The following is a 21,071-nucleotide window of genomic DNA, read 5'->3' on the forward strand; positions in this document are numbered from 1 at the left end:
TCATTTTTAGGGAATTTTATAATTAGTTTGTGCCTCGGCTTACCAGCGGTTACCTGGAAATAAGGATGTGTCCTGCTGTGTTAACAGGGCCCCTCACGTGGCAGCACCACTGTCTTTCATCCTGCTCAGTATCTGACTGCTACAATTCATCTGTGTATGAAATACTTGAAACTAAAATGATTTTCTGATCTTATAGATAGTTGAAGTATTGATAACACCAAGGAAATCTGTCACAGTTTGAAAAGATAAGCAAACATTTGATTTCCAGACACTACAGAAAAAAGAAGTAAAAATGGTAAGTTTTTAAAAATTGTAAATACTATTTCTTTATTCATATTCGAAGATGTAGCATTTCCCTAAAGCATTTGATTCTCCTATTTTTTCATTAGCTCTTTTGAATTATAAAATACTGCTGCACAGTGTAAGAATTCACACACATACGTACATGTATATACGTATATATATAAATGCCTGAAGTGCCCCCTTCCTCTCAGCTGCCTCGAGAATGAACAGCCGTTTTCATTCAGTTGTCCTGCTCCCCACACCTTCAGAAGCGTCCCCCTAGGTTTACTTGCTCACAAATGACGAAGCTTGATTCTGCGTTGGGTGGCTTGGAAGAGGAGTGGACGCTTGTGTGGTCTCTGCATTGTTTTTAACCGAGTTTCCACATTTACAGCGTCCGATGCGAATTTTTGTGAATGATGATCGCCACGTGATGGCAAAGCATTCTTCTGTTTATCCAACCCAAGAGGAACTGGAGGCCGTCCAGAACATGGTGTCCCACACAGAGAGGGCTCTCAAAGCTGTGTCTGACTGGATAGATGAGCAAGAGAAAGGAAGCGGTGAGCACGCCGAGTCTGAGAACGTGGATGTGCCACCAGAGGACGAGACCAAAGAAGGGGCTGGGTAAGTTTGAGGTTTTGGGGCGGTGGGGATCTTTCGTAGAGAGACTGGCCAGCGTAGGGGTGAACGTCTCCTTTTCTAAGAAACTCCAGCCTTTCCATGGCCTCTGGGTTCTGGCTATGCTGAATCCCTCACTGAGCATCCTTCGGTCTGTCCCTCAGGGAGCAGAAAACGGAGCACATGACCAGAACCCTGCGGGGCGTGATGCGTGTTGGCCTCGTGGCAAAGGGCCTGCTGCTCAAGGGGGACTTGGATTTGGAGCTGGTGCTGCTATGTAAGGAGAAGCCCACGACTGCCCTCCTGGACAAGGTGGCCGACAACCTGGCCATCCAGCTCGCTGTGAGTGTGACCGTCTCCACTGGGTGGGGTCAGACTGCGCATGTTGAGGGTGCAGGGCAGGGGAAGAGTGGCCCGTTCGTGCTGTGCACCAAGAGATGGCTCCAAACCCACCCTTGCACGTGTGGGTGGATGCCACAGAACTCTAAGGCTCTACGGACAGTGCCTGGCTGCATGTGATAGGCCTAGAGCTCTTTCAGCTGGGAAAGACTCCGTGTCTGCTGTGCTCCGGGCTGCACTGGGCTGGAACTTTACGTCCGGAGCCAATTGAGTCGATGGGTGTCGATGGTTGAATAGAAGGTGCGATTATTAACTCTTCCCCACTGATCCAAAACTGGGCACGAGAACTTTTTAAAAACCAACTTTTTGGGGGCACCTAGGTGGCTCGGTCCGTTAAGCCTCTGACTCTTGATCTCACCTCAGGTCTTGATCTCAGCTTGGAGTGATGAGTTCAAGCCCCACATTGGGCTCCACGCTGGGTGTGGAGCCTACTTAAAACATAAAACTAGTTTCTTCATCTTGTTACAAAAGTGTTGCATAAATAATTGCTTCTGACATTTCTGGAACATTTACTACACCAGAGCCTAGGCCACATGTGCTGTTTATGTTATTTCTTCGTCCTCGTGTAACAACCCTTTGAAACAGGACTTTATCATCTGAGTATATTAGAAGATGTGACTGGGATGCAGGGAGCTGAGTAGTTGACCTCAGCATCCCTGGTTGGTGAGTTCTGGGGCTTTAGAACCTCCATGTGCCGCCACCCTATGCTGCCCCCCTGGGACACATTCACCCCATTTAGCAACAGGATAAGCAAAAGAAGCAAGTGAAAAAACTAAGAAATCTCATTCCTTGGGGAACACCCTGTTCATTTTCATATGTAAACATGCATTTTCTTTGCCTGTGACTGATAATTTGGGATTTCGGATGGTGGTCAGAATTGAAAAGTAGAGCTAGTGCAGTACAGCAGACACTTCTGGAAGGCTGTTTCAGGGAAATGAAGCCTGAAACTTTTCTGTTCCAGTGGTAGTTCTTAAGTTAATTTTAACTCGCGTCTGTAAAAAACGTATTCATTGATGAAAATTATATTGTTGTGAATGTTTCTAAAAGAAAGACGCCTTTTGTAAAAAGCCAATCTTTAAAGAAAGGTACAAACAGTGTATTTTTACTGACTGAGATTAGTGTTTTCTGACTGGGGCAGTTTGGTCCCCACAGAGGACATTTAGCGAGCTGGAGACCATTTGGGTTGTCCCAGCAGTGGGGTGTGGGGTGCTGCTGGCGTCTGCCAGGTGGAGGAGGCTGGAGACGTCTGCCCAAATGGCCTACAGTGCAGAGGATGGCCCCACAGCCCAGAATGCTCTGGCCCAGAACGTCCGTAGTGCTGAGGTGGAGAAACCCCATTTTAGGTTTTCCAGAGTGCATCTGTCCTCCTCCTTTATGTTTTCCCTAACAGAAATCATAGAAGTTTGAATTCTCTTCATCAGGGCTCATAAACTAGTATAAAGGAGAAAGTGGAAGCCAGGGTGTTGTCATACCCTTTTGTAGATACGTGCATTTGCAGCAAATATATGCTTTTTTTCTTAACGCATAATGTGACACAAATTCTCTTACTACACAGTTTTTTTTTCCCCACACTGATGGCTGCTCATCTCAGTATGGAAATACGGGTGGTGGATGCCCACTCTGCTGGGTGTTGTGCTTTCCGTGTGGTGTCCGTGTGAGCCTCCTGCGGCCTCCTGGTGTGGGTTGTGTCACTAAGTCTATGTTAGAAATTAGACACCAACATCTTAATGAGATTAAGTGATGTGCCCAAAGTTACACAACTGGCCAGCGACAAAGTAAAGATTCGTACCCTTGGTCTCCTTGGCCCAGAACCTAAAGCTTTGTTTTGCAAAGCTCCCCGTGAAAGTTTCTCTGCGTAGAGACCTCCGCTCTGGAGTACACAGAAAGTGGCTAAAGATCCAGTCAGTAAGAGGGAGGTCCTGATACCCTAGATGAAGGCACTGCTCTCATGTCACACCCCAAGAAGTTGACATGTGTGCTGTGGTAACCAGCAGAGACAGATACAGCTGTTGATTGCCAGCCTTGAGGAAGAAGTATGTTTTGAAAGTTGCATTTTCTTTTGTAGGCTGTTACAGAAGACAAGTACGAAATACTCCAGTCTGTCGATGATGCTGCGATTGTGATAAAAAACACAAAAGAGCCTCCATTGTCCCTGACCATCCACCTGACCTCCCCTGTTGTCAGAGAAGAAATGGAGAAAGTATTAGCCGGAGGTAGGGAGGCTGAGAAAGGCCAGCAGGACTTTGGAAACTTGGTGTTCCCTCGCCAGCCAAATGTGCTATTCAGTTTTAGACTGCTTTGATAAAAGGATATCGGTGTAGCTTTGACCACCTTTACTCTGAGGTCACACCTCCCGTTCAGTTTCAGTGCTTGGGAGTTTGACAAAACGGTTGCACTAAAAGTGAGTAGCACTTTTCATAGAGGATTGCACCATTTTTATCTTAATCCTTGAATGTTCTCATCAGTGTTAAACTTGGTTTTTCTGTCGAGCGTTCTTTGGCCTTGAAAAAGGGTGTCCCTGGTGATTTTATGGCTTTTAAATTACGGAAGACAACCAGATGGTTTCTGCATGAACATCACGATGGAGTTGTGCAAACAGCTTGTGTTGCAGCAGAACCGAGGGCTTCTTGGTTTGTCCTCTTCCATTGGCTGCTTTTATCAGCTGCCGTGATGGAAATGCAAAGAGTTGATACAGAGTTTTGGATAAAGTTTTCAACAATTGTGTGATTTTCAAACCAAAACCTCAGAGACTTCTAATGCTTTCACCATTCAAAGGCCACCAAGGGCCCCTCACGCGTCTCTTCCGTGCGGATGTTTTTTAATCACAGATCTCACACCGCAGAGTGAAGGTAACAGGCCTTATCCAAATCCCTGACACGCAACTGGCAGCAGTGACAGTGCCCCGGTTCTGCTGCAGCAGAGGCTCACACTCTGCGCCCTTGTTGCTATTTGATTACCTTTGGTTCTGATACCTGATTCCAATTATCGATTTAGGGACGCTGGACCTTTGACCAACAGGACTCTCTCTGTCAAGGGCTGGGGCTAGGGCAGTCCCGCCTGGTGGGCGGAGGTGGTCCCCTTTGCTGTAGATGCCTCAGGGGATGGCCGTTGTGGGAAGCAGAGAGGGAGTTCATTTCCACTCCCCCCACCTATTTTGGTTGTTTTTATTTTTGGGTTCTTTTTTTGTTTTTGTTTTTTTTGGAGGGAGGGTTGGTTTTTTTTGTTTTTTGGTGGTTTTTTTGTGGGTTTTTTTTTTTTTTTTTTTTTTTGCTTTTGTGTTTTTTTGCTATTGAAATTTTTAGCATAGCTAATTTATTGGGAGATCATGGGGAGGAAGCAAGGTAATCGTCTATTAGAAGATAGGATCCACCTATCTGTCCCCCTCCCCCATGGGATTATTCCTTTTAGAGTAATTTCCCACTTTTGTTTTTGTTACTGTTTTTTGTTTTTGTTTTTGTTTTTTTGGAGGGGCCTCCGATTTTTATGATCTCCTCAGGGCAGAGTTAAACACACTCTAGCTTCTCCTTCCCTGGTCTAGGGTGGAGAGGACTTGAGATTCTGGGAGCCTCGGCTGCCCTTTAGGAAGCTGCCACATCCCCTTTCCACCTGACAGAAACCCCTTGGTCAAACTGTGCCTTGTCTTCTTATTCCATCCATGAATAGAAACGCTATCAGTCAACGATCCCCCGGACGTTCTGGACAGGCAGAAATGCCTTGCTGCCTTGGCGTCCCTCCGACACGCCAAGTGGTTCCAGGTTTGCATTTTGTTCTTCTATTTGTCTTTTGGTAGAGAATTCCTAAGTTTTAGCTTGGCTAACTTTCACCATAAAGTTTCGGTAACATTGAAGATCGCCGTGCCGCACTTAGTACCTGCAGGCGTGCAGTTGCTAAAGGAGCGCGCACAGACAAATTTGACACCCCCAGAGGAGGCTTGTGACTGAGTAGGTGGGCTGCTGCTGCTTTGTGCCAAGAGTAACCTTGTTCTCGTCCACCTGGTGAAGTTGCCACTGACCACGCACTTGATGGTCTTGAACGTTCACCGTTTACCCTTGACAAAGTAGCGCCTTGAGACTCGTGTTTTTCATGTTTGCCTTGTGTTGAGGAAGGTTCCTTGGTGTAAAGAGCCTGTACTTTGTTCTCTAGGCCAGAGCCAACGGGCTGAAGTCGTGTGTCATTGTCATCCGGGTCCTGAGGGACCTGTGTACCCGCGTGCCCACCTGGGGTCCCCTCAGAGGATGGGTAAGGACCTCGTAGCCGTGGCCATCTGGGGTTCGTGTGCACAGAGACTTTCTCCCATATCCCAGTAGTACGTTATGGTAACTGGGCCCGAGTGGCGCTTCGGGGTGTGGCCGAGGCACCCCTGTGCTAGCCATATATTGAGCGAGCACTTTGTGCCACACCCTGGGTGGGGGATGAGAGCTAGACCAGAACCCCCCCTCCCGCCCCACCCCGTGGTGGGCACAGAGCTTGGCCTAAGGAGAGGGCTGGCCAGGTAGCACTTCCTGTGATATGCTCTACTCCAAGAAGAAGCATTTTTGTAGCTGCTCTTGGAAAGGGGTCAGCAAACTCTGGGGCCCATAAGCCAGTCTGGCCAGCTGCCTGTTTGTCTACAGCCCATAGTTGAGAGTCGGTTTTTTATTTTTAAGTGGCTGCATAATAAATACAAGCACCTACATAAAGGCCACGTCTTGGCTTCTTGGCTTCTATAGTCTGAAAGATTTAACGGTTATCTCTTTAAGGAAAGGTTACCCAGCTGGGCTCTAGTTGTCCTGTCTTTGGTTTAGCCTCAACTTGTGAACTTGGAGTGCTCTGATATCCCCCTCCCCCTAAACACACACACAGTGACAGCTCCTCGATACAGGCCGACCACCTTCTGGACAGTGGAGTTAACTGTCCGTCTTGCCTTTCAGCCCCTCGAGCTTCTTTGTGAGAAGTCCATCGGCACAGCCAACAGACCCATGGGTGCCGGCGAGGCCCTGCGGAGAGTGCTGGAGTGCCTGGCGTCGGGCATCGTGATGCCAGGTTGGGACCTTGTGCTTTGCAAGTTGCAGGGAAAGGACAGGGATTGAGGCCCTGAGGCCACTTCCTGGCGGGTCCCTTGACCGGGTTAGGGCAGCAGCAGCCCCGTGTCCCCCCTAGGACTGAAGCATGTGACTACCCTCTTGCACCATCATATCCAGCCCTGTGCCGGCTCCGCAGCTGTGACTCAGGGCGGATCCGGGGCAGTGGTGACCCACTCCCACGCGAGCTCCTTGCTCTGAGACACGTGGATTATTTCTCTCATGGGCTGGATGCCGAGTGGGTCACCGAGCTCAGCGTGTTTTCCAGAGCTGGGTGTGGATGGGGCGTGGGGGGTAACGCACCTGGTTCCCTCAGCCAACACAACTCTTCCGAGATGCTAAAAGATAATCCTCTGCATATCTTCCTTGTTTCCTGCCTTCAGATGGTTCTGGCATTTATGACCCTTGTGAAAAAGAAGCCACTGATGCTATTGGGCATCTAGACAGACAGCAACGGGAAGATATCACACAGAGTGCGCAGGTATAGTCATCGCCATTGCCAACGTGAGCCCTTACCCAGTCTGTAATCACTGGCTTCCAGTTCCATTACTGGGTATTTTCAGGGTAGCCACTGGACTCGTAGGCTCAGGTTGGGGATTGAAGGTGAAGGGATCGTGCCTGATACAGGGCGCCCCAATCTGGGCTGCTTCTTTCCCCTGGCGCCACGCGTGCTTGTCGCCTATCCCCTCGGCCTGCTCGAGTGCTGTTTTTGGACACCGAGTTCAGCGGGGAGATGTATTTGCTGTGTGGACTGCTCCAGGGTCCTTCCCTTGCAGGCCCACCACGTGGCTCCGTGTGGCAACCAGTCCCCAGGTTGGGGTCTCCTGTATTCCTGTTGAGGGGGGTGGTCACAGGCTGGCCTTCCCCCACAGCAAGGCTGGGCCCTGGCAGTCAGGCCTTCCCCTGGCTGTTGGGGGACCCCTTGCTGTTGTAGGGGAGACCCTTAGCAACCCCCTCAGCTCCCACCCCTTCCAGAAGGTATTAGCAAGCGCACACACTTTGGCGAGGAGCACAGGGCGGCTAAGTCAGGTCCTCTTCCCCTTCTCCAGCATGCTCTGCGGCTTGCTGCGTTTGGCCAGCTCCATAAAGTTCTGGGTATGGACCCTCTGCCTTCTAAGATGCCCAAGAAACCAAAGAATGAAAACCCAGTGGACTACACAGGTAAGCATGCCGTGGGGCCTGGGCCCCAGGCTGGGCGGCGGCAGCACAGACTCCTCGCAGAGCACAGGAGGGATTCTCAGCTGTTTCTCTCGTGATCTCTTCCTTCAGTTCAAATCCCCCCCAGCACCACCTATGCCATTACACCCATGAAACGCCCGATGGAGGAAGATGGGGAGGAAAAGTCTCCCAGCAAAAAGAAGAAGAAGATTCAGAAGAAAGGTACCAGCATTCACTTCTAGCCCTTAGTGTATCTTCCATCTGGCTCAATTAAGAGTCATCCCAGAGTGACGAGATGCTCGCTTTGGCTTTAGTTTTCTCAGGTGTGATCTTTTCTGAAATGACTAACCGTAACGTAGACGTAGAACAAAAAGTGGGGTGAACGTACTCGGGAACGACGCAGATGAGGCCTTGGCCTGTGCAGGCGCCTGTGCCGTGCCATAGGAGGCCACCAGCAGCGGTTCCTCCTCCGCAGTTGAGCGTTGGCTGATAGTCCAGAATGATGTTGGTGTTCTCTCTCTAGAGGAGAAGGCAGAGCCGCCTCAGGCTATGAATGCTCTCATGAGACTAAACCAGCTGAAGCCAGGACTGCAGTATAAGCTGGTTTCCCAGACCGGTCCAGTCCACGCCCCCATCTTTACCATGTCTGTGGAGGTAGATGGCAACTCATTCGAGGCCTCTGGACCGTCCAAAAAGACTGCCAAGCTTCATGTGGCCGTTAAGGTAAGTGTGGTGAGCAGTGTTGTGCACCGTGTGCTTGTTCTGAGGACAACAGAAGCGCTTCTGTGTGTCGGGCTCCTTCAGAACCATTACACGGTCTCAAAACCCCCAGTGTGGACAGCGTGAGGCTTAGAGAGGGTGCGTGAAAATTGAGAGGAGTCGATTTTTGAATGTGTGCCAAATCATACGTGGAAGAATAGCTTTGTCGTTGTGGCTGACAGTCCCCAGATGTGGCTGGGCATCAGAGTTTCGTGCTGGAAAGGGAGCGGGATGGCTAGTGGAGAAAACACCCTCTGGATTGCTGGATGCCACCCTAGAAGCTTCTGACTCAGGATCCAGGGGGTGGGGGGAGAGCTGCGTGGTTGGCCCTGGTACTAAGCCCTCCCTAACTGGGGGCCCTGCGGGTGTCCCTCCTGCAGGTGTTACAGGACATGGGCCTCCCTACTGGCGCTGAAGGCAGAGACTCCAGCAAGGGGGAGGACTCGGCCGAGGAAACGGAAGCGAAGCCGGCCGTGGTGGCCCCTCCACCTGTGGTGGAAGCCGCTTCGACCCCCAGCGCCACCTTCCCCTCAGATCCCACTGCCGAGGTGAGCACGTGGTGGGTGCCGGAGTGCCCGACAGGATGCAGCAGGCAGTTCTGTGTCCTATGAAACCAGGGTGGTTACTGGTCCTGCTCATTTTCCCCAAAAAGAGTAACTTCCAGTCCAGGAGCCTATACAGGGAGCTGGGCGTGAGCCTTTGAGCCACGACCAAGAGGGCCCTGCTGATGTTGACCCAGTGCCCAGGGCTGCAGTGGGGCGGCCCTGGGTCAAAGTCAAGTCATTCCCCAGAAGTCGGATGCAGGTGGAGGCAGTCCCGTTGCTGGGAGGCCCTCAGATGACTCCCAGAGGCCGGGGGGGGGGCGAGGGTGGTGAGAGAGAGCAGGGGAGATAGCGTGGAGGGCGTCTTTTCGTGATTCAGGGGTGGCTGCCTTCCTACACGTGCTGGAAAGCCCTTAGCTGAGTTTTTTGGTTTTCTTTTCTGTTTTCCCTGAGAACGTAAAACAGCAGGGGCCGATCCTGACCAAGCACGGCAAGAACCCTGTTATGGAACTCAATGAGAAGAGGCGCGGCCTCAAGTACGAGCTCATCTCCGAGACCGGGGGCAGCCACGACAAGCGCTTCGTCATGGAGGTGAGCGGCCAGCTCCCCCAGGAGAATCCCCCTGCCACAGGAGAGGGTGGCGTTGGGCCACACCGACACACGTCTGTTCTTCCCAGGTCGAGGTGGATGGACAGAAGTTTCAGGGTGCTGGCTCAAACAAAAAGGTGGCAAAAGCATATGCTGCTCTCGCTGCACTAGAAAAGCTGTTCCCCGATGCCCCTCTCGCCCTGGAGGCCAACAAGAAGAAGAGAGCCCCCGTGCCTGTGAGAGGTGGACCGAAATTTGCTGCTAAGGTAAGCGTTGCCCCTGTGGTCTCCAGCCGTGGCACGAGCTCACCTGGGGTTGGGGTGTGAGGTGAACGTAACTGGTCTCCGTTCTTTCCCCGTGCAGCCACATAACCCTGGCTTCGGTATGGGAGGCCCCATGCATAATGAAGTGCCCCCGCCCCCCAACCTCCGAGGGCGGGGAAGAGGAGGGAACATCCGAGGTCGAGGGAGAGGGAGAGGATTTGGTGGCGCCAACCACGGAGGCTACATGAACGCCGGTAAGGACTCTCATCCCGTGTCGTCCCCACGGGCCCTGCTTGCTCCTGGGAGCGTGTGGGTCCCCTGGGATCGGGTGACCGGCGGGAGACTCTGGGAGAGGCGGGGGCAGGAGCCCCGCCTTCCACCCCTTCACCCTGTCTGTTCCTTTCAGGCGCCGGATATGGCAGCTATGGGTACGGAGGCAGCTCGGCAACGGCAGGCTACAGTAAGTGTGTGTTTCTCTTTGTCTGCGGTTTGGGGGGAAGCTACAGCGGAGCTCCCACGCCGGAGTTAGGACGGGGCGGCCCACCAGCAGCAGCCGCCTTGAGATTTAAGAGCGGCTCGCACCTTTTCCCAGTGATTAGGGCAGACGGTCCTCAAGCCCCTATTCTGCAAGAGTGTAGTGTGTTCTTTAAATGTTAACACATGTATTTGTGTGACTTGAAAATTTCTTAAAAGTCAGAATTTTAAATTTCTCTGCTTTAAGCCATGCGAAACACCAGTCCTGTGATTATGCTTTTCCTGACAGTGCACAGCTCTTGTCTTGAGAAGGAGCCTTCACTGGGGGGTTACAGGAGCAGAGAAATCTAAAACATGAATTTCAAATGTGGCGCTCTGTGCCATTTTTCAAAAGAATTCTAATTTTTTTTCTCTGCTCTGTCTCCCCCTTTTGTAGGTGACTTTTTCACAGACTGCTACGGCTATCATGATTTTGGGTCTTCCTAGAGCATCTAAAAGTATTGCACACAAAATCAACTTTTTACTCCAATTTTCTCGAACTCCAAAACCCAAAGTGTCCGTGCTGTGCCCCTGTGCTTCACTGGGTTTCTCAACCGTGGCTTGTCACCGCAGCTTGTCTGAAACTCTTAGCCTGCAGAATTTAAGACAATGGCAGTTTTTATCGTGATTTGCCTTTGAACTTGGTCATATTGAAGTTCACAATAAGTGGAAAACAATTTTCAGAGAATGCATTTTTGTGCAGAATTGCACAGAATTCTAGAGCCAGCGTTGGTCAGCATCAAGGCAAAAGCCCACCTTTGCTTTTTATGGAAAGCATTACTTTATTTAAGAGACAGATAATAATGCATTTTAATCTACCTTTGTCTTAATTTACAGCAGGTTTTGTATGAATTTTTAACATTTTAACAAATTCCCAAATCTGGTTGATGCCTTTGACAGTAATGAAAACGATTTTATCACATCTGAATCCAGAGCAACTGGCTTTTTTTTTTCCTTTTTTTTTTTTTTTTTTTTTTAAATCTTGTAAAACGTGGGGAACATCGGGAATTGTACATTGTGCTAAGTTAACCTCTCCCGCCTTTTGTAAATGCTCTGGTGGGTTCTTGTTTGGGAATGCGGTATTTCGTGGCTGGTTTAGTTAGAGGTGAACTCTCAAAGGTATCAAAACTGTGCTTCCATTATTAGTGCAGGAAACAGACAGGCTCTGAGGGAGAGAGAACGTGGAATTTTGCAAGTCCTAATCACAGCTGCAAATGCATGGGATTCTAGAGTTTGTTTTTTGTTTTGTTTTAACCGGGCTTTAAAAAGAATTAAGCAGAAAGACTTAATACGTAGCCCAATTATCCAGTGAAGAACCGGCCTCAGCGGGGCCTGTGCTGCTGGGTGTGCAGCCATGATGGATTCCAGAAGGTCTGGAATCTTCTGCCCTCTCACCTTAGGGTGCAGGCTGGAGTTTCTGACTTCTCCCTGTGTGCAGAGGCACACGGAGGCAGTGGGATTCTTTGCTGAGACCCCCGTTTCCCAGTGGAAGTCCTTCTTGGAAAGGGCATGGTTGGGCTCTGGTCAGCAGGCCTTTGCCGCAAAGCCTGTCTTTGAGTTGACTTGCAAGATTTTGCGTTTCTTCGGCAAAAACTGGTCAAAATGGTTACTATACAATTTGTTCCCAGAGGTTTGAAACATTCAGTGAAACTTTTTAAAACTTTGCATGATGTATTTTTTTTTTTTTTTTTAGAAAGTTATTGTTTGAGAATAATGTCTTTTTATACCAGGAAATAGTTATCCTGAAATGACGTTGAAACCTACTCCCCCCCCCCCTTTATTATTTTTTTTTTTTTAATCAATACATGTTAAAGTAACAAGTCCTCAGTACTTGGCGTCTTCATTCATTCCTGTGCTTGAGGAGGGACAAGGAGGTGTTCAGTTTAGGCTGTGGGGCAGCCGAGGTGGTGGGGTTCTGAGAGGGGGTCTGAAGAGGACCTCCTGTCCTCCAGCCTCCTGGCCAGGCCTCCGCATGTTTGTTCCCTTGCATCGTGGGCCATGTCCTTCTTGGTGTTTTGGCTTTGTGATGGGGGCGGGTGGAGGGGTGGAGGAGGCCGCCTGAAGAAAATAAACTGATGTCACAGATCAGTTTTATCCAAATTCTTGTTCAAACAATCCAAGACATGGCAGTGTGGGGTGCACATCTCCAGTGGGTGGAAGGCACGTGATGACTCCCAAATTAGAACTCTACCCAAAAGGCGGGGAACCCTTGATGTTAAGTGGGAAGGAAGGCTAGGCTGTGTGGGAGTATCCCTCCCCCTCCCTCTCACCCTGGGCACAGTGCGGGGTGGAGGGGCACCAGGCTGTCTGTATAGATGGGCAGCACCGACCAGCAAAGTCGTGCCCGCAGGCACCCCTGCCCCGGGAGCCAGGAGCTCCGCTTCCCCCACGTGAGCGTTGAGGATTGCCCTGCTGGGCTCGAGAGCCACCCACACGCCCCGGCCTCCCCTTCCTCCCACCGCACTTTAGCCCACCCATCCCCCATCGGCCCACCTGAGTGTTTGGTGGGGGTGGGGTATGGACATACCTGTCTCGTGGGATCTACACCTGGTGACCAAAGGAGAGTCTTACTGTGACATTCTCAGCTTCAGGGTCTGAGAATGTGGCGGCCTCCCTGCACGCTTGTCAATCCTGCTCGGTCCGCCTGCCCCCGGCAGCTGTGCTGGGAACAAGGAGGGGCCCTCTGGGGGGGCCGTCTGAGGCTGTAGCTTGAGGCCCAGCCTGGATGTTCTGATCCTGACTTTTTAGCCAGTCTCCTTTCCCCCACGTTTGCACGAGCCACACCAGAGAGACGCCCCAGGTCATTTGGCCAAGTCTCCGTTTGTTCCTCCAACAACCATGTCAGACTAGTTCTTCCAGGAATGAAACCAGGTTTAGGGGCCTCATTAAATGTCTGGGGGTCACCCAGGCCTGTGACTGCAGAGCCTCTTCCCAGCACAGCGGGGGGGGGAGGGGGAGGTGGGGGTGGCCGGCTGCTTCTCTGGGGCTTTGCTTTTTTCCCTGTCACCGTTGGGGACATCTGGGTAACAGTCGTGAATGTCATCTCGCGCTCGGATCTCATCTCATTGTAATGTTGACATCCGCTGCAAAAGCTGCTGTTGGCGTGCTGTCCTGCCGCTGCTTGGCAAAGATCCATTGTTGTCATCAGCTGATGGGTGAGTGGAGCTGAAGGCTGGACCAGTCCAAACCAGGCTGCTTTAAGGACCGGAGCCACTGCTCCTCGCCCTCCCACCTCCATTCCTCTGCCCTGGCCTGGGCAGTGGGCTTGCGGGTCAGCCTTCAGGACCCACAGCCACGACCTTCCCTGTCTTTCCCCTCCCCCGGCTCCCCCATCCTATGCCTGACCCGCTGCCTTCCTGTTTAGGTCAGTTCTACAGCAACGGAGGGCATTCTGGGAATGCCGGTGGTGGCGGCGGCGGGGGCGGTGGTGGCTCCTCTGGCTACGGCTCCTACTACCAAGGCGACAACTACAACTCACCAGTGCCCCCGAAACACGCTGGGAAGAAGCAGCCCCACGGGGGCCAGCAGAAGCCCTCGTACGGCTCAGGCTACCAGTCCCACCAAGGCCAGCAGCAGTCCTACAACCAGGGCCAGTACAGCAACTACGGCCCCCCACAGGGAAAGCAGAAGGGCTATAATCATGGACAAGGCAACTACTCCTCCTACTCAAACTCCTACAGCTCCCCCGGGGGCGGGGGCGGATCAGACTACAGCTACGAGAGCAAATTCAGTGAGTTGGCTTCCAGGGCCCCGAGGCCTGGCCGGGGTCCAGGCCAGCAGCGCATCCCGTGGAGTGGCGGAAGCTCAGCATTGCCCTGACCTCTTGCCGAGGGACTGGAAGGAAGCCGGGCGGTGCTGGCTGTCGGGTGGGCTGTAGGGAAACCCTGGAGGCAGGGTTCCCTTGGCCCAGATCCGTGCCTTTCCCTTCCCATCCATCTCCTTCTCCGAAGGCAGGCCTAGCGGAGGCTCCTATGCCAAGGAGGCCTGTGGGTTGAGGCTGGGGCACAAGGGTGGAGTCTGAGTCTGGGCCGGCTGCCGTGAAGTGACCTCCAGGGCTCAGGCGACAGTGTTGTATCAGGCCCCTGAGGGCGCGTGAGCTACTTCTCCACTCCACCTCTCCCTCCACCTCTCCCTCCACCTCATGCACAAACCCAGCAGGCTGCAGCTGTGCTGGCAGCGGAGTAGGAAAGCGTAGATGTGCACTTGTTTCCTGTGAAGGGACGTTGGTCAGCGAGAAGGCCAGGGACCTTAAATGTGTATTTTGAGAGAGCGAGAGAGTGCGCAAGCGGGAGAGGTACAGAGCGAGAATCCCAAGCAGGCTCCATACTGTTAGCGTAGAGCTCCACGTGGGGCTTGATCTCATGAACCATGAGATCATGACCTGAGTTGAAATCAAGAGTGGGACGCTTAACTGAGTGAGCCTCCCAGGCACCCCCCCCCCCCAGGGTGGGGCAGGGACTTTAAAGAAGCTGTTCTGTGTGTGGGCGGAGGGCACTGGGTGCCTGGTGACAGGTGGGTGGGAGGAGAAGCTGCTGTGTGCTTCCCGAGGTGGGGGGAAGCTTGGGTTGGAGGAGTGGGTGGGAAGACAGCGTGGAACAGGGCCTCAGAACTTGGTGACCGGGCCGCCCCAGAGCACGGGGACCTTGCAGTGCTCCGGCCAGCCCCTAGCACTCCTCAGTTGAACTGACATGTGCCAGATTTAAGCAGCCAGGACGAGGGGGATACGCAAAGGCCCGTGGTCTCAGCCTGGGGCCTGCCCCTTCTGGGGCCACAAGGATCCCAGAGCACCCCAGCTGTGTCTTCACCGAGGCCCCTTAACTGCACTGTCTTCTCTCCCCCAGACTACAGTGGTAGTGGAGGCCGGAGCGGCGGGAACAGCTACGGCTCAGGCGGGTCGTCCTACAACCCAGGGTCACACGGGGGCTACGGCGGAGGTTCTGGGGGCGGCTCCTCATACCAAGGCAAACAAGGTGGGCCTGGATCGGCAGGTGGCACAGCACGGCTTGGGAGGGGTCCGGCGGTGAGGGGTATCGTACGCCCGGCGTGGGCAGGCGGGCACCGTAGGCAGGGCTGCAGCGGCACGTGTCATCTGGCTTCCATGTGGGGTGGGGACGGGGACAAGGAGACGGAGACGTGAGCACGTGGCTGCGGGCACACCTCCAGCTTCTCGGCTTTTCAGAAGCAGACATCCAGATGCTGCCCCGCTCTTAAGACGCTGGCACCTGTGTGGAAAAACGCTGACAGGGCTGAGGCCCAGTCTGGCGTGTGCCCTCCGGCTAGGGGCTTTGGGCTCGGCCTTGTGTTCAGGCAGCCCCCAGATACAGCTCCCACTGCTGCTGTCCATACGGGCCCACCCGCACCCCTGACAAACCAGGGTCCGTGGGTCCACATCACAGGGTGGTGGTGACGACCAGACCAGACGGCGCAGGAAAGGCAGTGCCTACCCCCCCCCCCCCCCCCCACCCGTGGCCTCACCCGCGGACACCACGTGGGCACATGCGGCTCGGGTGTTTGTTGGCTATGGTCCGGAGCTCTGACTGCAGGGCAAGCCCCGCGCCCCTTGGCTCTAACCCACCCCTCTCTTCCCTAGGAGGCTACTCGTCACAGTCCAACTACAACTCCCCCGGGTCCGGCCAGAATTACAGCGGCCCTCCCAGCTCCTACCAGTCCTCACAGGGCGGCTACGGCAGAAACGCAGACCACAGCATGAACTACCAGTATAGATAAAGCCCCCCGAGGGGTGAAGATTTGTACCTTCTGCACTTCCCCCTCGTCGTAAGATTCAGTTTTATGCATCACAGTTAACATGTCAGCTGGCCCCTCCAGGCCCCCTCGCCCCAACCTGTCCACATTGCTGTGTTGTGCGGTGCAGCTGGTCACTCCCGTGACCCGTCCTGTGACCCTTATTTAGCTGTGTTTGGGACTTCCGTGTCTTCGATGGTTTGTTAGTTGCCATTACAACTTTGTCTGAGTAGAGTTTGAGTTCTTACAGTTAAGTATCCTTCTGTCTATTTACAATTGGTGTTAGCGTTAACTCAGTTTGTCTTTAAATAGCTCCAGAAGGGATACATCATCTGTTAATGCTTTTGTGAAGTGAGTTAAACAAGCTTTCTGTATTTTAATGCTTTAGTGTTTCAGTTTTATAAGTGAAGATTTTATTTTAAAAACCAGTGGGAAAGAGTGGGGTTTTTTTTGTATGTCTGGATCATTCAGGCAGTACATCTGAATTAAGCTGAATGTAGACAAATAAAAGAAAAAGAAAACTGCGCCCGTCGTAGGCCTGGGTGTCTGACCCACCAGCAGTGTGATGGGCAGGTTCCCCCACTGTTCCCAGCATGGGAATGCGGGGCGGGGGTGGCAGGACAGCCCCTCGTCACCCAAGGGTCCAGTTCCAGGCCTCTCGATGCCTTCACTCCAAGGTTGACCAGGGTCAGCAACCCGGTAACACGGGGTCTTGTTTTGTCAGTGTCCCGGGGGGCTCCAGGTGGTCTGCAGAGTGGCCTACGCTCCTGTTAGGGGTTTGCTCCCACAAGTCAGCATGCTTGCTTTCTTGCCCCGTGAATTCTGGCGTAGCTTTAAGTACAGTTTCATGTCACTGTGGAGTGGAACCTACATAGGTTTGGTACGTGTAACCCAACTTGCAAAAGGCCAGTTGAATCTGGCTAAAGCACCCCAAGATCTGGGAAGCCCAGCCTGGAACCTTCTCTGTCTGGATGGTGTGGTTTTGTGTCCCCAACAGCTGCAGCCTCGTGGTGCTGCCCCCCCGCCCAGAGGTTCCAAGTGTGCAGGCGGGGTTCTTTCTAGCCGCCCAGCCCTGTTCTAACAGGTTTCCCTGGAGTGGTGCATCTCAATCAGGCAGTTTTGCATTGGGGGACATTTGTCACCTAGTGGGCGGGGGCCAAGGATGCTACTGACCGCTCTGCTTAAGTGTCAGACACGTGGAGGTGGAGAAACCTGCCCTGAGAGCAGCCTTTCCCCACTCTGGCCCTGCCCCAGGGGGTGGGCGGGGGCGGCACTGTCCTTGCCTTTGCCCAGGCTTCGACTCTGTCTGGGAAGAGCCTCTCCAGTGAGTCTGGGCTGCATGTCTGCAGGGACCCTTCTCCTCTTCCCATCTCTCTGCTATCCCTCAGACCAGGCATCGTTCGAATTCTGAACTGCAGGCAGTCCTTGGCCTCCTGTGCTTGATGAACCATAGCCTTGGGGAGAAGAGCAAACCATTCTCGATTCAGAACTCCTCAGCTGAGGCAGAAAATCCAGTGTGCCTTCAAAGGATGAAGATGCGCCTTGGAGAGGTGGAAGAAAGGTGTTCTGCACTTAAAAAGAAAAAAAATATGGGAAGAATTTGGCCTTCTGCTGGAGCAGAGGAGGACCCAGATACCAGTGGTCCAGCGTGGGGAGAGGGAGGGATTGTGTGATGCCCACCCAAGAGGCAGTCCACAGTGCAAGCACCAGGGTGGCCTGCAGTACACTGGATGTGTGTGTGCATGTGCACTAATAGAGACGAGAGACAGGCCTTAGGGATGGGTCCCAACCCAGACTTCGATGGGATATGATATGTCCATGACCCATCTCTCCTGGACACCTCCAGGGGCTGGGAAAAGGAGATCATTGGGACCCTGTGTTGAAATGAGAAGATCCAGGCTGTGGGTGGGGCCTGCACCACTCCGGAACCCACGGGGAAGAACGTCCCCCCGCCCCACTTCCAGATGCCTTCAAGCTATGGGCCTGTATTCTCAGCTCAGGTTTCCTCGCCATCAGTTTCCCAAGCAGTGACCACCACCACGTTGAAGTTTCTGAATGTAAACCCTTCACAAGGGCAAGAATCTCGAAGGCATTGGAGAAAACTCCCAGGCCACCCTGATGTGGAGACCTCAGGGAGCTGTTACTTGGTGCCATGTTCTTGTGAAAAACGGCAGATCTCCAGGTTGCTGGTCGCTGAGGGGTGCTGGTCCAAGTCCCTGGGCCTGGCCTGAGTGCTCCCAAAGCCAGGACAAGTGTTACTGACCTGAGAGACTTTCGTTGCCAAGCAGAAAGCAGTATCTGAGAAGCAGGATCTTTCCTTGTTTCATCTAGTTTCTGGTGACTTCTGGGCATTCCTTGGCTTGTGACTGCATTCCTCCAGTCTCTGCCTCCACCTTCACATGACCTCCCTGAGAGCCTCTTATGTCTCAGATCTCCTTCTTACAAGGACACCAATCATTGGATTTCAGGTCCACCCTAATCGTGGGTGAGCACATCCCAAGATCCTTCACATTCATAGGTATTGGCACTTAGGAGTTGGATGTATGTTTTTGGGAGAACATTATTCAACAGCCTGCAGAAGCATTGGGTGAAGACTTCATCCCATGCTGCTAGAACAGCCCTGGGAGTTTGTTGACCACAGCCAGGATCACCACGGTCAGCATGGCCAGTGCCTGTCCTGAAGCGACAGCTCATGAGCACACGTGCCTTGGCATCCCAACTGCTTGAGGACTTCATTGGTGCTAATGGCACTGTGGTGTAGCCGACCAGCAACAGTATCTCCGCCCTCAGGACTGCCACCCCAGGGAGCTGGGTTCAGGAAGGTGTGGCTGACACCATGAGCATGGAGAAGACCTGGGTGCTGGCCTGTCACCCATTCAAAGCTGATCGAATCCTTTCCAGCCTGCTGCCCTCCAAGCCCAGGAAGCCAGCCTGGAGGAGGTTCTCAGATGCTTCTCTGGGTCCTCCTCAGCCAGGGACACGGTAGGCAACAGAGAGATGCTTCGGTCCGCGTGCTGCCAGAGAGGATGGTGACACGCGTCTTTCAGTCACCAGTGGAGATCACCAGGAGCATCAGCAGGAAGAGCCAGTGGGCCCACAAGCTTAGCAAGTCGATCAGGATAGGGTTATTTGGTGGATAGGCCATGAGTGTCAGGGACCTGGGACTGGACACCACCCCAGAGGGCTCAGGATGCTTTTGGAGGGAGGAAAGGAGAAAGACCTCTACTGAGGGAACAGCTGGCTGTGTGTGGTGGGCTGAGGTGACGTCACAGGGGCAGAGCTTTGCAGGGATTTTCAGATGATCCCACCGGGAGGTGTGGGGTGGTTGAGACCTAGGACCAAAGGGGCCCTCTAAGCAGTAGTGGGGCACATCCAGTATTTCCACCTTTCTGCATTGAGCAGAATCACTAGGGTCCTGGTTGTCCCTCTGGAGTGGGGTCCAGTCTCACCTGGAAGTCAACACCCAGCTGCCTCCACTCTGGCAGGGAAACATGCACTGTTCCTCTGACCACTGACCATTCTTGAGTGGTCAGCATGGCCTGTTCCGCCCCTAGGGACTGGCCTGGTCCAGCTGGGCTCAGCCTCAGGACTCAGTCAGTCTCCAGGTGTGAGCCCGCCCCACACTGTCTGTGCCCTTTGCAGGCCTCTCCTGAGACTTCTGGACACAATCTTGGGCCACCCACCAGCAAGCCTTGGCCTGGATGCTCATTCTAACCCATCCCAGAATAAACGGAAACTTCATGTGTTCATTGTTGCATTCACTGCACATGTATTTATTGGGTATTGCTTATGTATGGGTCCGGTAATAGGTGCTGAGAATATAGCAGAGTTGCTTGGATATCAGTCCTTTGCAAGGTGCTGGGAATATGAACCTGGACCCTGCTCTCCTGTGGCTTCCTGGTACCAAGAGGGCCCTGTCCTAGCTGGTGCAGGGAGTGCCGGGAAAGACCTGTGTTTTGAGACAGGACAGTTAAATGGAACCAGGTATGTTAGGGCGGGTGAGCACAGTTTATGCCATGCAGAGGAACACCGTGCACAGAAGTTCAGCTGGGTGGTGAGAGGGGACTTCAGAGAGATGAAGTCAGGCGAGCGAAGCATTCTTGTTGCAAGATGGTAAGTGTGGGGTTGCAAGATGGAGGTGTCAGCGGGGGGCAACCAGTACAAGGCCTTGAAAGCCAAGGCTGCAGTGGAATTCAGACCTTTATTCTGAGGGCAGTGGGGAACCATGCATGGAAAGATTCTGAGCTGGGAAGAACCCAGGCTCAGTCATGCTTCAGAACAGTCCTTTGTTGGGCAAAGAACAGGTGTGTGGGAGAGGTGAGAATGGAGGTCAGGTAACCAGCAAAGAGGCTTAATTGAATTTTGGGACGTCGGGGGCTGAGGTTCAGGGCGGTTTAGGTGATAGTCTATTGGACTAGGTGAGGAAAGCCCTGTAGACCCGCAAGGGGTGATGACTGCAAGTTCCAGACAGAGCAGACTGGCCCAGAGAGGGGCATTGCGTTGCCTCCGGCCACAGGAAGTCGAGGGTCCCTACTCCGTTACCGTTACTGGGAGACAAACAGGAAAGTCTAAGGTGCCACCATGGAAGTCGTTCCCTGGGGGTCGTACGTCCTGGACCCATGCCCTTCCCAGCATTTCCCAAGAAGCTGGCAGCTAAGCTTAGCCTACCTGGCACCGGGCTGTCGCAGTGAGAATGTCATGGAAAGATAGCCCTCATCCCTGGCTGGATAAACCAGAGAAAACAAACTCTGTCCTCCTAGGACAACCATCAACACCAGGCTCCAAGTAGCCTATTTCAACGACAGAGGTATTCAACCCCCCCCCCCCCCGTTACTCCTCTTTCCAGAGGCTCTGCATTCCCCACTCTGTGCCCCAAAATATCACGACTCCCGCTCTTCAGGGTCCCAAGGCTTCAGTAACCACTGTTTGAGGTTTTTGGGGGGCGTGTTTTTATTTTAAGAAGCCTTCACGCCTTCTGCGGAGCCAAAGTTGGGGCTTGAACCCACTAGCCTGAGATCCAGACCTGAGGTGAGATCAAGAGTAGGGCGCTTAACCGACTTGAGCCACTGAGACGCTCCTCAGTACCAGCTTCTTAAGGCCAACTACCTAATTCCCGTTTTTGGAGGCTCCCCTGGGCAGCTGTGGCG

The 21,071-nt window shown here is 53.0% G+C and overlaps 1 protein-coding gene across 4 annotated transcripts in view; it reads left to right on the top strand.

Annotated features, from left to right (window-relative positions):
- Positions 1–19,673, top strand: part of ILF3 (interleukin enhancer binding factor 3) — a 31,743-nt gene extending 12,070 nt beyond the window's left edge. Inside the window, exons 2-20 of one of the 4 annotated variants that reach the window (XM_047845371.1) lie at positions 197–295; positions 677–906; positions 1,065–1,242; positions 3,365–3,512; positions 4,963–5,054; positions 5,443–5,538; positions 6,210–6,321; positions 6,743–6,840; positions 7,409–7,520; positions 7,629–7,739; positions 8,041–8,240; positions 8,657–8,824; positions 9,272–9,409; positions 9,496–9,672; positions 9,770–9,923; positions 10,076–10,129; positions 13,547–13,912; positions 15,024–15,152; positions 15,773–19,673. In XM_047845371.1, coding sequence (XP_047701327.1) covers positions 293–295; positions 677–906; positions 1,065–1,242; positions 3,365–3,512; positions 4,963–5,054; positions 5,443–5,538; positions 6,210–6,321; positions 6,743–6,840; positions 7,409–7,520; positions 7,629–7,739; positions 8,041–8,240; positions 8,657–8,824; positions 9,272–9,409; positions 9,496–9,672; positions 9,770–9,923; positions 10,076–10,129; positions 13,547–13,912; positions 15,024–15,152; positions 15,773–15,909 — 2,703 coding nt within the window. In that variant the 5' untranslated portion in view covers positions 197–292 and the 3' untranslated portion in view covers positions 15,910–19,673. Of the gene's footprint in view, positions 1–196; positions 296–676; positions 907–1,064; positions 1,243–3,364; positions 3,513–4,962; positions 5,055–5,442; positions 5,539–6,209; positions 6,322–6,742; positions 6,841–7,408; positions 7,521–7,628; positions 7,740–8,040; positions 8,241–8,656; positions 8,825–9,271; positions 9,410–9,495; positions 9,673–9,769; positions 9,924–10,075; positions 10,130–10,579; positions 12,003–13,546; positions 13,913–15,023; positions 15,153–15,772 lie in introns of those variants that run through there. The other 3 variants (XM_047845380.1, XM_047845389.1, XM_047845398.1) reach the window with 3 other exon arrangements.
- The last annotated feature ends 1,398 nt before the right edge of the window (positions 19,674–21,071 follow it).

The sequence above is a fragment of the Prionailurus viverrinus genome, chromosome A2 (assembly GCF_022837055.1).
Source record: "Prionailurus viverrinus isolate Anna chromosome A2, UM_Priviv_1.0, whole genome shotgun sequence".
NCBI classification, from domain to species: Eukaryota; Metazoa; Chordata; class Mammalia; order Carnivora; family Felidae; genus Prionailurus; species Prionailurus viverrinus.